The 13,290-nt window shown below is 39.2% G+C and overlaps 1 protein-coding gene across 1 annotated transcript in view; it reads left to right on the top strand.

The window, feature by feature from the left end:
- VSTM4 (V-set and transmembrane domain containing 4) overlaps window positions 1-13,290 on the top strand; it is a 118,498-nt gene that overhangs the window by 39,276 nt on the left and 65,932 nt on the right. The window contains exon 2 of the mRNA XM_078640974.1: window positions 4,233-4,631. Coding sequence (XP_078497100.1) covers window positions 4,233-4,631 — 399 coding nt within the window. The remainder of the gene's footprint in view (window positions 1-4,232; window positions 4,632-13,290) is intronic.

The raw sequence follows: 13,290 nt of genomic DNA, 5'->3' as shown, positions 1-13,290 counted from the left end.
ACGTGCCAGATTCTTTGTTCTTTCTTTCCTCTAGATACATTTTTAATACCTAGAAACAGGCGCTTCTAGCACATGGCAAAAACAATGAAAAAATGCCCCGATAGCCCTGCGTTAAATGTTTTGTTCCAAGCCTCACAAAACCTCTGACAGGCCTGTCTGGGGAGTCCCTACTAAAGATGTGATTACTGAAAAGAAAGCTTTAGAAAAGATGTGCCTAAACTAAGTTTTATATACTATTTATTGAACCACCATCCCAACTAGTAGAAAACCATGCTAGCCCATATATTGCCAATAACTATTATCGGTCAAGAGGCTGGAACTCTAGAGGGGCATTGTGATGGTCTTTGCATATATATATATATAACCAAAAGGAAATGTGTTGAACCCAGATACATGCTGAAGTTTCTTGTACTGAGCACGATAGGGAAACTCTTTGCATAAGCAAAGCAGAAGCAGATATGTTTGCCCGTTTAGTTGCACAGTGCAAAAGTCATCTGCTGTATGCAGGACCATGTAAACGCTTTTACATTTTTTGAAGATTAATGGATTTTTCGAACCACATAGAAACCAAGCCTACAAAACTAAGGGACATCCCTCTTGAAACAACACATCATAAGTAGGGTAAAACTAATCTGCTCACGGCTCGCTCTTTCAATCAAACCAACACTTCTTATCACATTGCCTACACTCATGAAATGGATCGTAGTTAGAATGAGTGGACAAATTTTGTTTACTCAGCTCTCTCCTGTTTAGTGTGTTAATCAATGATCTGCATAAACCATTGACAAATGTAGTCTCTTTTCAAGGTTGGTTCTAGAGTAGGGTAGAACAGGCAGCCGCATAGGCAGCAGCCAGCAAGCAAGGTGCTATAGTGCTCCTTCAAGTTGCACATTGTTTTGTATTTGCATTTATATAGCACTTAATACCCCTGACGAGGCGTCGAAGGCACACAAGGGCAAGTGGAAAAATGGCACTTCACTTGACAGTTGAAGAGGACTGGTAATCTTCTAATGTACATCAATGCTAGATTTATTTTGTCTTATATCCTAAAGTGTCAGTAGCTCAATTTAACAGTTGACCACCACGTTAAAGAAAAAACAAGTTAGCCTTTAGTTGTTTAAAACCAAGGCGTGCCTGGGAACATGGTCGCGTTTTCATCAAAATCATTGGCAAACATGCAGAAGCATTTTGAAATAAATACAGATGTTAGACTCTTGCCCTCTTGGTTAAAGAATACCACAATTGCTATTACTCAACAGCTATAAGAAACCCAAATTTGGGATTGAAGCCTTGACAAGACCCTAATGTTACTGCCATGAAGAAACAGAGAATGGCTCTTGCCCTCCCCTCTGTGAATCCCTCACCTCCCACTCCCTCGCTTCTTCCTCTCTGACAGCAACTGTAATGATGAGAGAACTCAGTTGGGCGTCGATCCTATGTTCTCTTGAAAGTTTGATGTATCTTTTGTTAGACAGTGGTGTTCAAACCCCTCATAAAGTCATCGATTCAGCTTAAACAGGACAGTAGAGCTGACCAACTCTTACCCTTTCCCATGAATTCACTAATACAGTTAAGCCAATTTTCCGACAATATCCAGACAGCGAAGAGTTGTTTGAGTTGATCATGACAAAAACAATATTCAAACTTCCAAATTTATTTAGAAGTCAATACAAATTTTTAGGACAAAAAAGGGACTATGAATGTGAAATTAAGAAACATACTTTAGTCCTTCTAAGTATAACTTAACATTATCACACCAATGTTCATATTCAAACAATAACAATTACAATATTTTTTTCTCCTTTCTCCCGCCCACATGCAAACTATGGCACCCGAATAAGCTATACTTCCTCTACCTCTTAAAGTATTTTCCTATGTTCAGTCTGACTCTGTGTACTAAACGCCCATCCATCGGAATCAAAACAGTCATCCTGTCAATCAACCTTTTAAAGGCCCTCAATGCTGCCATCTTAAAGTTCCCCCTATGTAGACAGTGCTGTTAAACCAAAACATGTGTCATCTTGTGATGCTGCTAAATGTCACAAACGGGATATCAACACACTATTACTTCCAAACTTACACATATTACATTCTGAATATGCATAAAATCCCTTGATTGTGGGTTACCGTCACCCTGTGCATTTTTCATGGGTAGTAGATCATTCTTGTCTCGGACAGGTTTGTCTTTTTCTAAATGTGATTAATGGTCTCTCAGAAATGACATTCTTCAGGCCACCTACCCTGGATAGTAATGCCCAATGCTTTGATATAATTTTGTAGATTGCATTTTTTCCATATTATAATTGGTAAGTATATGGATTAGATATGGAGAATGAATTACAATAATTTTTGCTGTCAATATGTAGGTTATAAGATGAATAATGTCAAGAATTAATGTCAAGAATATTAGTAACAAGGAAATTAAGCTACAACAATATTATAAAGTTCCAGGGTTTTATTGATAATTAAACAGAAATTCATATTTCAAAACATAAAATATATTCAAGTTAAAAAATTCTACAATAGGAGAATTGACATAATAATAAAGACATTTTGCATATTAAAACATTCTTTTTGTAAAAAACGAGGAGTGGCAAATTGGTACTCTACGCGCGTTTCGGCGACCAGCGCCTTCTTCTGGAGCAGCCACGAATGATTATGATAAAGATTTTTTAGTGTGTAGACCAATGGCTTGAGTTAAAACAGAGCCGGCGTTGATATCCTTTTTTTCAAAGGTTTATACTAGGATGTCCGACTGAATTCTTAATTTCTGTCTTTGTAGATTGATGTTATTTGATCGTCGATGTTAGGTTTTCTGATAAATAAAAAGATTATGAAGTTACTCCCGCCGTCCGGAACCTTTAGATTATTTGGGTCAATGAAAGATATCTTAACTTGACTTCTGCAATCCAGGCGATCATCGCCTGGATTGCAGAAACCCCGTTGTCCCGCCGCCGGAAGTTTAGAGCTCTGTCAAATCTTTTTGGACAGGGAGTTATTTTAAATACCGCATCATTGCCAAAATCGGAGTAAAACGTACAAGTGCAAAGGAAAGTCTCCTCTAAAAAGATCCCCATATCAGGTGGATTTCTATCGTTGCTAAGTCAAGTTAAGATATCTTTCATTGACCCAAATAATCTAAAGGTTCCGGACGGCGGGAGTAACTTCATAATCTTTTTATTTATCAGAAAACCTAACATCGACGATCAAATAACATCAATCTACAAAGACAGAAATTAAGAATTCAGTCGGACATCCTAGTATAAACCTTTGAAAAAAAGGATATCAACGCCGGCTCTGTTTTAACTCAAGCCATTGGTCTACACACTAAAAAATCTTTATCATAATCATTCGTGGCTGCTCCAGAAGAAGGCGCTGGTCGCCGAAACGCGCGTAGAGTACCAATTTGCCACTCCTCGTTTTTTACAAAAAGAATGTTTTAATATGCAAAATGTCTTTATTATTATGTCAATTCTCCTATTGTAGAATTTTTTAACTTGAATATATTTTATGTTTTGAAATATGAATTTCTGTTTAATTATCAATAAAACCCTGGAACTTTATAATATTGTTGTAGCTTAATTTCCTTGTTACTAATATTCTTGACATTGGTCTGTTTTATATGATTGCCTAGATTGTTACATATCAATTACTGTTTTTTCCCTGGTCTAGGAATCTGATTCTTATTGAATACAGGGGGTCCTTGTTACATATACACTAATGTCAAGAATTAGCAATATTATAAGATGACACCCGCCTCTTTTTGGTTTGACATAACACTCGCTTTATGTGGAACTTGAAGATGGTGGCAGGCGAGAATTGGTGGGGGTAGAAGGGATGGCAGTGGCAGAAACATGTTGTTTGGATACTTAATTGCCATTGCAAGAGTGAACTTTGCAAACAGGGGAGGAGCAATCAGTGGGATCATCTTGGCCAAAAAACACATTGTACTATTCGCCTATTGGATGACATTCAGTAAGCGTCAAAAACAGGGCACTTTATTGTACCTAGGGTGGATAATTCAAGGGATCGGAGGTGGTCGGTGGGACGGGGGGAATGGGACCTTCTATCACCGAAGATGCCTTCAGATTTCCTATGTCTATACGTTTGAGGGAGATGGGAATTTGTGCTGGACGTGAATACCTGAAGTCTTTATAACCAGGAGTAGGGGTCACTGGGGATAGCACATATGTAGCAGTCAAGACTTCAGCTCTTTGTCTTCTCCTCGGCAGGTGTGTGGAACAGCCTGAATGTCACCGTCTCTCCTGGGCCTTCGGTGCACTTCTTTGAAGGAGGAAACGCTTCTCTTATCTGCCATGTCTCCCAGAAGAAGCGGCCCGAGAACCTACTGGCCGTGCGCTGGGTCTTCTCCAGGTCACCTGGCCGGGAGCACATCATGATCAAAATGAACAAATTCGGGGCTGTCCACTACTATGGGAATTACAGCAATCCGGCCAACAGGCAGAGGCTGCACCTGCGTGAGGAGCGAGCAAGGAGGACCTACAGACTTGAGCTGTTCAACCTGCGGCGCACAGACCAGGGGCGCTATACCTGCCGAGTGCAGGAGATCGGCAAGCACCGGTTCAAGTGGACAGCTTGGTCCAATGGCTCTGGGACCACAGAGTTGATAGGTGAGAGTGGGGATCCCATTACACAAGCATTCATCAGGGTCCTCTCATTCTGTGAGGGATCCTATCATTCAAATGGTTGCATTTAAATTTAAGTGAGTCCTATCTTTTAACAGGGATGTCTTCAATTTTCATCGGGTTCTTTGATTTACCAGGGTACCTAACCATTAATTGGAGGTCAGTCATGCAAACAGTATATATACGTTCTTTGGGATTCCATTGTTTAATGAGGTATCTTTTTGCCTAACCTCATTCTATCCATTATTCATGACATCCGGTTCCATAAATAGAATGTTCTATTAAGTAATGGTGTGCCAACATTCGCTGAAGCCCGATCATTTAAAGAAGTGATACTTTTATTTCTATGCATGTGATGGGATTCCCTAATAGGTAAAGGATTGTAATGTGATTTAGTTGAACTTATTTTCGAATGTGATTTATCGCCATTCATGAGTATCATAGTGTCCTATAATTAATTTAGCTTCTTTTTCCTTAATCTATATAGCACTTATTGATATGCTACTTTTCATGTAGGCATCGTTTCCATTTTCTTCATCATTTTATCGGGTTCCCAATAATTGTTTAGGCTGTTAATCACTGGTTCGATAAAAACCTTATAGGACTGCCTTAAGAAGTTAATACAAGTGTAGCTTTCACACAAAAAAGCAGATTTCCAGTCAGTCTTAGGTATTTCAGTTGCTGCGTCTACCACGCTTGAGGTGTACTCTCACTCATGCCGTACAACAATGTACAAAGAGAATGGCATATTTAGGGCCTACTTATCAGACAGATTTTATGGGCAATCTAAAATTATAAATCTAATCTTATTTACTCAAAGCCAGCGGCAGCTCCTCCACTAAGGCGGAGGAGCGTCGCCTCACTGCTCTCAGAACAGTGCAACAAGGAAAAATAAAATGATAATAACAAATTGTTATTATAATTTTATTTTTCTGCACAGAGCCTAGTTGAGCGGGCGGGACTGGACCAGTTCACAGGAGGAGGAGTGGTATGGACACTATTAAGTGTGCATGACAGTTCGGCCGGCTGTCTTGGGCCGGCCAAACCATCATGCACACTTAGCATTTCCCCACCTGGCTGTGTTACACAGCCGGGTGAAGAACTGTCGCAGATTCCCAGGCCCTGCCCGAGCTGCCAAACAGGCCGCTCGGACCAATCACGATGCTGCTGTCATGCTTGTGACAGCAGCGTCGTGATTGGCTTAGGGGAGGCCTGGGAGCTTCTTGCTTCGGGGAGTCAGGAGGAAGAGAAGAGGACGGAGGAGAGGCGGTGGCCGTAACCAAGTAAGTGATTTTTCTCCCAACCCTCCCACCTCCTCACCACCCTGCCACCTCCGTTGCTTAGCCAGCACTGCTCAAAGAACTTTGGCACTCATTACAAGTGGCCTGACTAGTTGTGATGTGTGAAGTAACTCTTGTTATCCCACATATCGCAATTACGAATTTGGCAGCATATTCAGCACCCTCACAGTTTTTCTCTGATAAATTTCAGCAGGCCAAACCAGCCAAAATTTGGCGGGAGTAAAATACCCCCCAATTACCTGAATACGTGTGTTTCGCAGCGTTCAGGACCAAAATCTGCATGTTAGCCCCTGTTGTCAGCCACAAACTTGTGAATGAAGTAATTTATCAGACTTGATAAACCCCAACACAGGCGCAGATTTTATTGAGTCAGATAAATCACAGCCCCAACACCAGACCGCTCATTATAAGAGCCTTTTTTGTCAGTCCATTACATATGTCATAATCTGCTACCTCTCCTTCGGCAACTTTTATGAATAATAGTATTAAGAGTTTGAAGGAACTTTTCAATACAACTCATTACAATTACTAACAATAGCTGTTATACATGTGGAATTACATGCACACGATAAACACTGAGCGTGCGATGCAAAGAATAAAATAAAATGCCTTTCTAATCCTGACTAGGATTAGAGGCATGATTCTCAAACTGTCCTTTGTCATATGTTTTGTAGTACTACCAAAAAATCCTACAAAATGTAAGTCTTGACTATACTTATGTTTATGGAGTCGCTGCACGTGTAAGTATAGATTTTAGTGGTCGGTTTGGCAGGGACACAGTGGCATGGGTAGGAAACAGGATATTATCACAAAATAATCTCTGTGTCAAAAGCAGTAATCTACTGAGCTAGCTACATAAAATACAAATCTATAATCTGCATGCATTCGTTGTGCTTTGCAGCAGGCACATCACCACTCTGTGCCACCTAATGACGAGTCAGAACTGTGACTAGACACAACTCAGACCTCTCCAGTAAGTACATTAACCACCAGAGTTATTTTAGCATTATTAACATTGAGTAAGAGAAAATAGCAAACGAGTGCTGGGGAGAAAAGCACCATCAAAAAGAACCTGCAAGAGTGAGACAAAGACACAGGAAGTATATGGTGGTGAAGAAAGAGGCATGAGATATAATTAAGGAATCTATGACATAATATCGACAGACAGAATATCTACATACAAAAATATCGACACAAAAATATCGAAATCAAAAATATCGGAGTCCTATCTTCATAAAGGTAAGTACAAAAATATCGAAAAATTAATATCGTAGTACAAAAATATCGAAAATAAAAATATCGTTTTTTAAAATATATTAATAATAATGTCAAAATAATTTTAAAATACATATAAATTTACAAATATTAAATAAAAACATTAAAACATAATTAAAAAATTAAAACTAATACATATACATTTAAAATAAATTAAAAACGTAATAATTTAATGTAATTTTATTTTTTTTAATTTCATTTAATTGATTTAATTTAAATATAAATTTATTTTATTTTTACCCTGCACGCCTGTACCTCAAAAACCCAAAACTGACCCTGAACCCTAAAAATACCCCTTTACCCAAAAACCCAAAACTGACCCTGAACCCTAAAAATACCCTTTTACCCAAAAACCCAAAACTGACCCTGAACCCTAAAAATACCCCTTTACCCAAAAACCCAAAACTGATCCTGAACCCTAAAACTACCCCTTTACCCAAAAACCCAAAACTGACCCTGAACCCTAAAAATACCCTTTTACCCAAAAACCCAAAACTGACCCTGAACCCTAAAAATACCCCTTTACCCAAAAACCCAAAACTGACCCTGAACCCTAAAAATACCCCTTTACCCAAGAACTAAAAACTGACCCTGAACCCTAAAAATACCCCTTTACCCAAAAACTGAAAACTGACCCTGAACCCTAAAAATACCCCTTTACCCAAAAACTGAAAACTGACCCTGAACCCAAAAAATACCCCTTTACCCAAAAACTGAAAACTGACCCTGAACCCTAAAAATACCCCTTTACCCAAAAACTGAAAACTGACCCTGAACCCTAAAAATACCCCTTTACCCAAAAACTGAAAACTGACCCTGAACCCAAAAAATACCCCTTTACCCAAAAACTGAAAACTGACCCTGAACACTAAAAATACCCCTTTACCCAAAAACTGAAAACTGACCCTGAACCCAAAAAATACCCCTTTACCCAAGAACTGAAAACTGACCCTGAACCCTAAAAATACCCCTTTACCCAAAAACTGAAAACTGACCCTGAACCCTAAAAATACCCCTTTACCCAAAAACTGAAAACTGACCCTGAACCCAAAAAATACCCCTTTACCCAAGAACTGAAAACTGACCCTGAACCCTAAAAATACTCCTTTACCCAAAAACTGAAAACTGACCCTGAACCCTAAAAATACCCCTTTACCCAAAAACTGAAAACTGACCCTGAACCCTAAAAATACTCCTTTACCCAAAAACTGAAAACTGACCCTGAACCCTAAAAATACCCCTTTACCCAAAAACTGAAAACTGACCCTGAACACTAAAAATACCCTTTTACCCAAAAACTGAAAACTGACCCTGAACCCTAAAAATACCCCTTAAAAAAACTAAAACATATAAAATTTAAAATATTATTATATACTTACCTATACTTACGTTGTAATGGTATGCGTTGTAAAGGTACCTGCGTTGTAAAAACATGCGTTGTAAACACATGCGTTGTAATGGTTTTTGCGTTGTAAAAATTTCGTTGTAATGGTAGTGCGTTGTAAAAGTTGCGTTGTAAAGGTTGTTTCCCCGGTGGATAGCGTAGGGGTAAAAATTAGTATTCACACTCCAGAGGGTGCAACAGTAGGGAAAGCGTTGGATAGCATGGGGGTAAAAATTAATTCCCACACTACTCCCACTTTAACACACAACACACTACACATATAAAAAAGACAATTAATATAAATTTCAATTAATCAATTAATAATAATTAATATTACTAAATTGATGTAATTATAAATGAACTAATTAACACATATTAATTACTAATTAATTAACAATAAATACCAACAAATAAATACAATCGCTTTAATTTATTAAATTTAATTATATCACACCCTATCCACCTATACACACACAACCCACTACACATAAATAAATCACATCATTTAATCACTTAATAATTATTAATTACCAATTAATTATTAATTAACAATAACAAAAACAATAAATATATTAGCACATTAACTCTAATTAATTTAATTAAATAATTAATAATATTTAATTACCAATTAATTATGAATTAACAATAACAATAAATTAAATATATTAGCACATTAACTCTAATTAATTTATTGTACTAATTAATATTATTTAATTACCAATTAATTAATTAACAATAACAAAAATGTATATATATTAAAACATTAACTCTAATTAATGTAATTAACTAATTAATATAAATTAATTACCAATTAATTATTAATTATTAATATTTACAAAAATATATTAATTAATTAATTATTATTAAATTACTTCCCACCCTATTCCCCTATAAACCCACAACCCGCTCTGATACTAAAACGCAAAATGTAAACAAATTTACTAATTTTCAAACATACATTACAAAACATATTTAACAAACATATAAACAAAATAATAAAATACATAACACTAAACAAATTTTAGATATTACAAAATTTCGATATTTTCGATATTATTAACATACATACCTTAAAAAAACGATATTCTGTCTGTCGATATTTTGGACATCGATATTCTATACCATCGAAATTAAAACATCGATATTATTGTATATCGATATTTTAATTTCGATATTTTGTCTCACTACCATAATTAAGGCTAGGCACCCTTGATATTCAATAATTACAGAATTCCACCACCCTAGTCCTAGGCTTCAAATAAACATTTTGGGGCCCTGCACTTAAGTAAAAAAAAAAAATCAATTACTATGAGAAAAATCTGTAATGCACTCAAAAGTAGGTTTATTAACTAGCAGTAACTGTTCATGCTGTGGGGATATCTTACTGAGCGTTACATTAGCCTCTGACAAACAATAGTTGGATTTGTAAAGTGCATGTTGCCCAATGGGGTATCATGGCACTAGATTAACATTTGCTCATTTTTACCCAACTGTACTTATTGTATCAATCTCAGAAGAATGGAAAGCTGAGTGGACCCGCAAGGATTCGAACCTTTGGCTACGAGGTCAAACTGATATGTGTGAAGCAGATGCATCAGTTCACTGAGCCACCAGATCCTGCGTAGTAGCTTGGTGATCATGAGTTTGTAACCCGCCTAGATAACCAAGCCTTTCATCCTTCTAATGTGACGACCATAAATCGAGTAATGGTAACATATTGTAAGCCAAATTTATGGCCAAGCCACCCAGCGCAGCAAGTCACCTTGCTGTGCTGCACTGCATGACTGTGAAAGGGCAGGAATATGCCGTATTTAAAGGCAATATAGCATACTCATGTGTTTTCTCTTACGCTGGCGCCCTTTTGGCTGCCTAGCGCCAACGCAGGCGCTCTCGTGCTATGGTGCAAGGGTGATCCTGCTTTGCATGAAGGATTATTTTTGTGCAGGAAGGAGCCCTTTCCTGCACAAAAAAAATACTGGGAGGCATATTCCTCTTTCTATGTGTCCTTAGAATGCAGCACAAATAGAAAGAGGAAGAAACAAGGAGAAATAGATATTCCACTGGGAAGGTGTAAGATTTTGGCACATTCTCAGGTTCACAAGTTCTTGTAAATCTAGGAATGCGTCAAAAACCATGGGTGTTCCTATGTAACATACATGAGGGAGCATGGTTAACAGATAAATCATTAGGTCAATTAATACAAATAGGTGGCAACTAAGCCCAACATGACATGAGTACAAAATGGTACAAATAGGTGGCTACAAAGCCAAACATGTGAGTCATAAGACAGTTCATACAAATAATCAAAGGGGTCAAACATGTAGTATAGATCGGTGCAGAGTACTAACAGTGGTCAGGATAATAGTTCAGGTGTATTTAGCCATGGGGATAGCTTTTACTTCATTTTTAAAGAGTGTGGTGGAAGAGATAAGCCTGGTTTCGGGCGGGAGAGAGTTCCAGATCCTAGGCGCCATTCCCGAGAAGGAGCGCTTATATGTTTTTTCCTTCCAGAATCTTCGAGGTTTCAACAGAAGATTGTTTGCGCCTCTGGTGTTTCTAGCTCCTCCAGAGATTGTCAGTTTCTGAGCGAGGTATCCGGGTGAGTTTAGATGTACCGCCTTGTGTGTCATGCAGGCGATTTTTAGATGTATTCTAGCTTCAAATGGCAGCCAGTTCAGGGATTTCAGGTCAGGGGTAATATGGGAGTGCTTTTTTGACCCAGTGATGAGTCTCGCTGCAGCGTTTAGAGAAGCTCTTAGGGGTGCGGTTGTAGTTAGGGGGAGTCCACAGAGGGCGACGCTGCCGTATTCAATTCGAGGGATGACTAGTGCTTGTACTGCCGTTTGGAAGTCTTTGGCTGGGAGGTAGGGTTTAAGTTTCCTCAGAGTGCTGATCTGGAAGTTTGCTCCCTTTGTTGCCTTGCTGATATGTTGCTGCATGTTCAAATTGGTGTCGAGTGTTATGCCTAGGGATTTTGCTGAGTCCACGATGGTGGGTTGGACATTGAGTGCGGTTAGGTCTTTAAGCCAAATTTGAGTGGTGGAGACCTTCGCTGGAGGTGAGATCAGAAGGAACTCTGTTTTCAAGGCATTGAGTTTGAGATGATTATCTGCCAGCCAGGATTGGGTGCATCTGATCGTTGAGTTCAGGAGCAAGATGTCCTTGGGGGACTGTAATTTGAGATAAAGTTGGGTATCATCTGCGTACATGTGAAAGTGTACATTGGATGCTTGTAGCAAGGTGGTGAGCGGTTCCATGACTAGGTTGAACAGAGTTGGGGATAGAGAGGATCCTTGGGGGACACCTAGCGTTACGGGTATTGGCGAAGACATCAGGTTGTTGCTCTTGAATTTCTGCGACCTGTTGTGAAGAAAGGAGGTGAACCACTTGAGAACAGTTCCAGATAAGCCCATTCTTGTGTTTAGGAGCTCAAGTAGATTCTCATGTTTAACGGTATCAAATGCTGAGGAGAGATCAAGGAGGATGAGGAGGCAGGTGTCGTTTTGGTCTAGCATTTGAAGTGCGTCGTCAATTATGTGAGTCATAGCCGTTTCTGTACTGTGCCCTGCTCGGATGCCTGACTGGTGCGGGTTGAGGAGATCAAATTGTTCAATGTGTTTAGACAGTTGTAGTTGTGCGCATTTTTCCAGCAGTTTGGCGAGAGTGGGAATATTGGTAATGGGACGGTAATTGTTGACATCAGAGGGATCGGCTGTAGGTTTCTTTAAGAGAGGTGTGACCTGACCAACTTTTAGGGAGTCAGGTATGCTTCCTTGTTGGAGAGAGCTGTTGATAATTTTAGTCCAGAGAGGGATAAGAAAGGGGGTAAAGTCTTTTACTGCTGCAGCAGGAAGGGGGTCCGTGAGGTGATTGGATGGTTTCAGGGTGCTGAGCAGTTTGCCAATTTCTTCTTCTGAGTATGTGCCAAAGGTTGACCATGTTGCATTGTTTTTTGGTTCAGTGGCTGCTAGGCACTGGGGTTTGGAGTAGAGGCTTGCGTCAATGAGGAGATCGCTCTTTATGTTGTCAGTTTTTTGGGTAAAGAAAGCAGCGAAGTCTTCACAGGATGGTGCCTCACGCGCAGTGATGAGTGGTTGGGGTTGATCCTTGGATTGTGATCTGATTAGCTCAAACAGTTTTCTCGGACGGTTTTTTGCTTGGTCGAGCTGGAGGCTGAAGAAGTCTGATTTTGAGCGTTTTATTTTCCTGAAGTAGGCGTTTCTCTTTTTCTTCAGATTTTTTAGGTGCATTGCCGAGGGAGCTGATCTCCAGGTACGCTCTGCCAATCGCATGTCTCGTCTATCTTCATTGAGTCTCCGGTCGTACCATGGATTAGAGATTTTAGTAGAGGCTCTTTTTAGCTGCATAGGAGAAGCCTCATTAATTATAGAGGTCATAGCGTTGAGATAGTGGTCAGTCAGTGTTTGAACTTTCGTATCGCCTGTCGGTGGCAGTAAGAGATTGCACCTGTTAGGGGGTAGAGAGCCTGGGTTGAGTTTTTTCATGTCTCTTTTCCAGACTTTGGGTTTGGATACTTGAGCCGGGTTAACTTTAACTTTTTCATTGATAAAGAATGTGACAGTATGATGATCTGACCAGTCACAGGGTTGGATAGAGTCGAGTTGGATAGATTCCTCTTTGGAGATGATCAGGTCGAGGATAGAACCTTTCTCGTGGGTCGGGC

Source organism: Lissotriton helveticus, chromosome 5_1 (genome assembly GCF_964261635.1).
Source record: "Lissotriton helveticus chromosome 5_1, aLisHel1.1, whole genome shotgun sequence".
Classification (NCBI taxonomy): Eukaryota; Metazoa; Chordata; class Amphibia; order Caudata; family Salamandridae; genus Lissotriton; species Lissotriton helveticus.
Note: the sequence above shows the minus strand (reverse complement) of the source record. Positions and strands in the feature narration are given on the sequence as shown.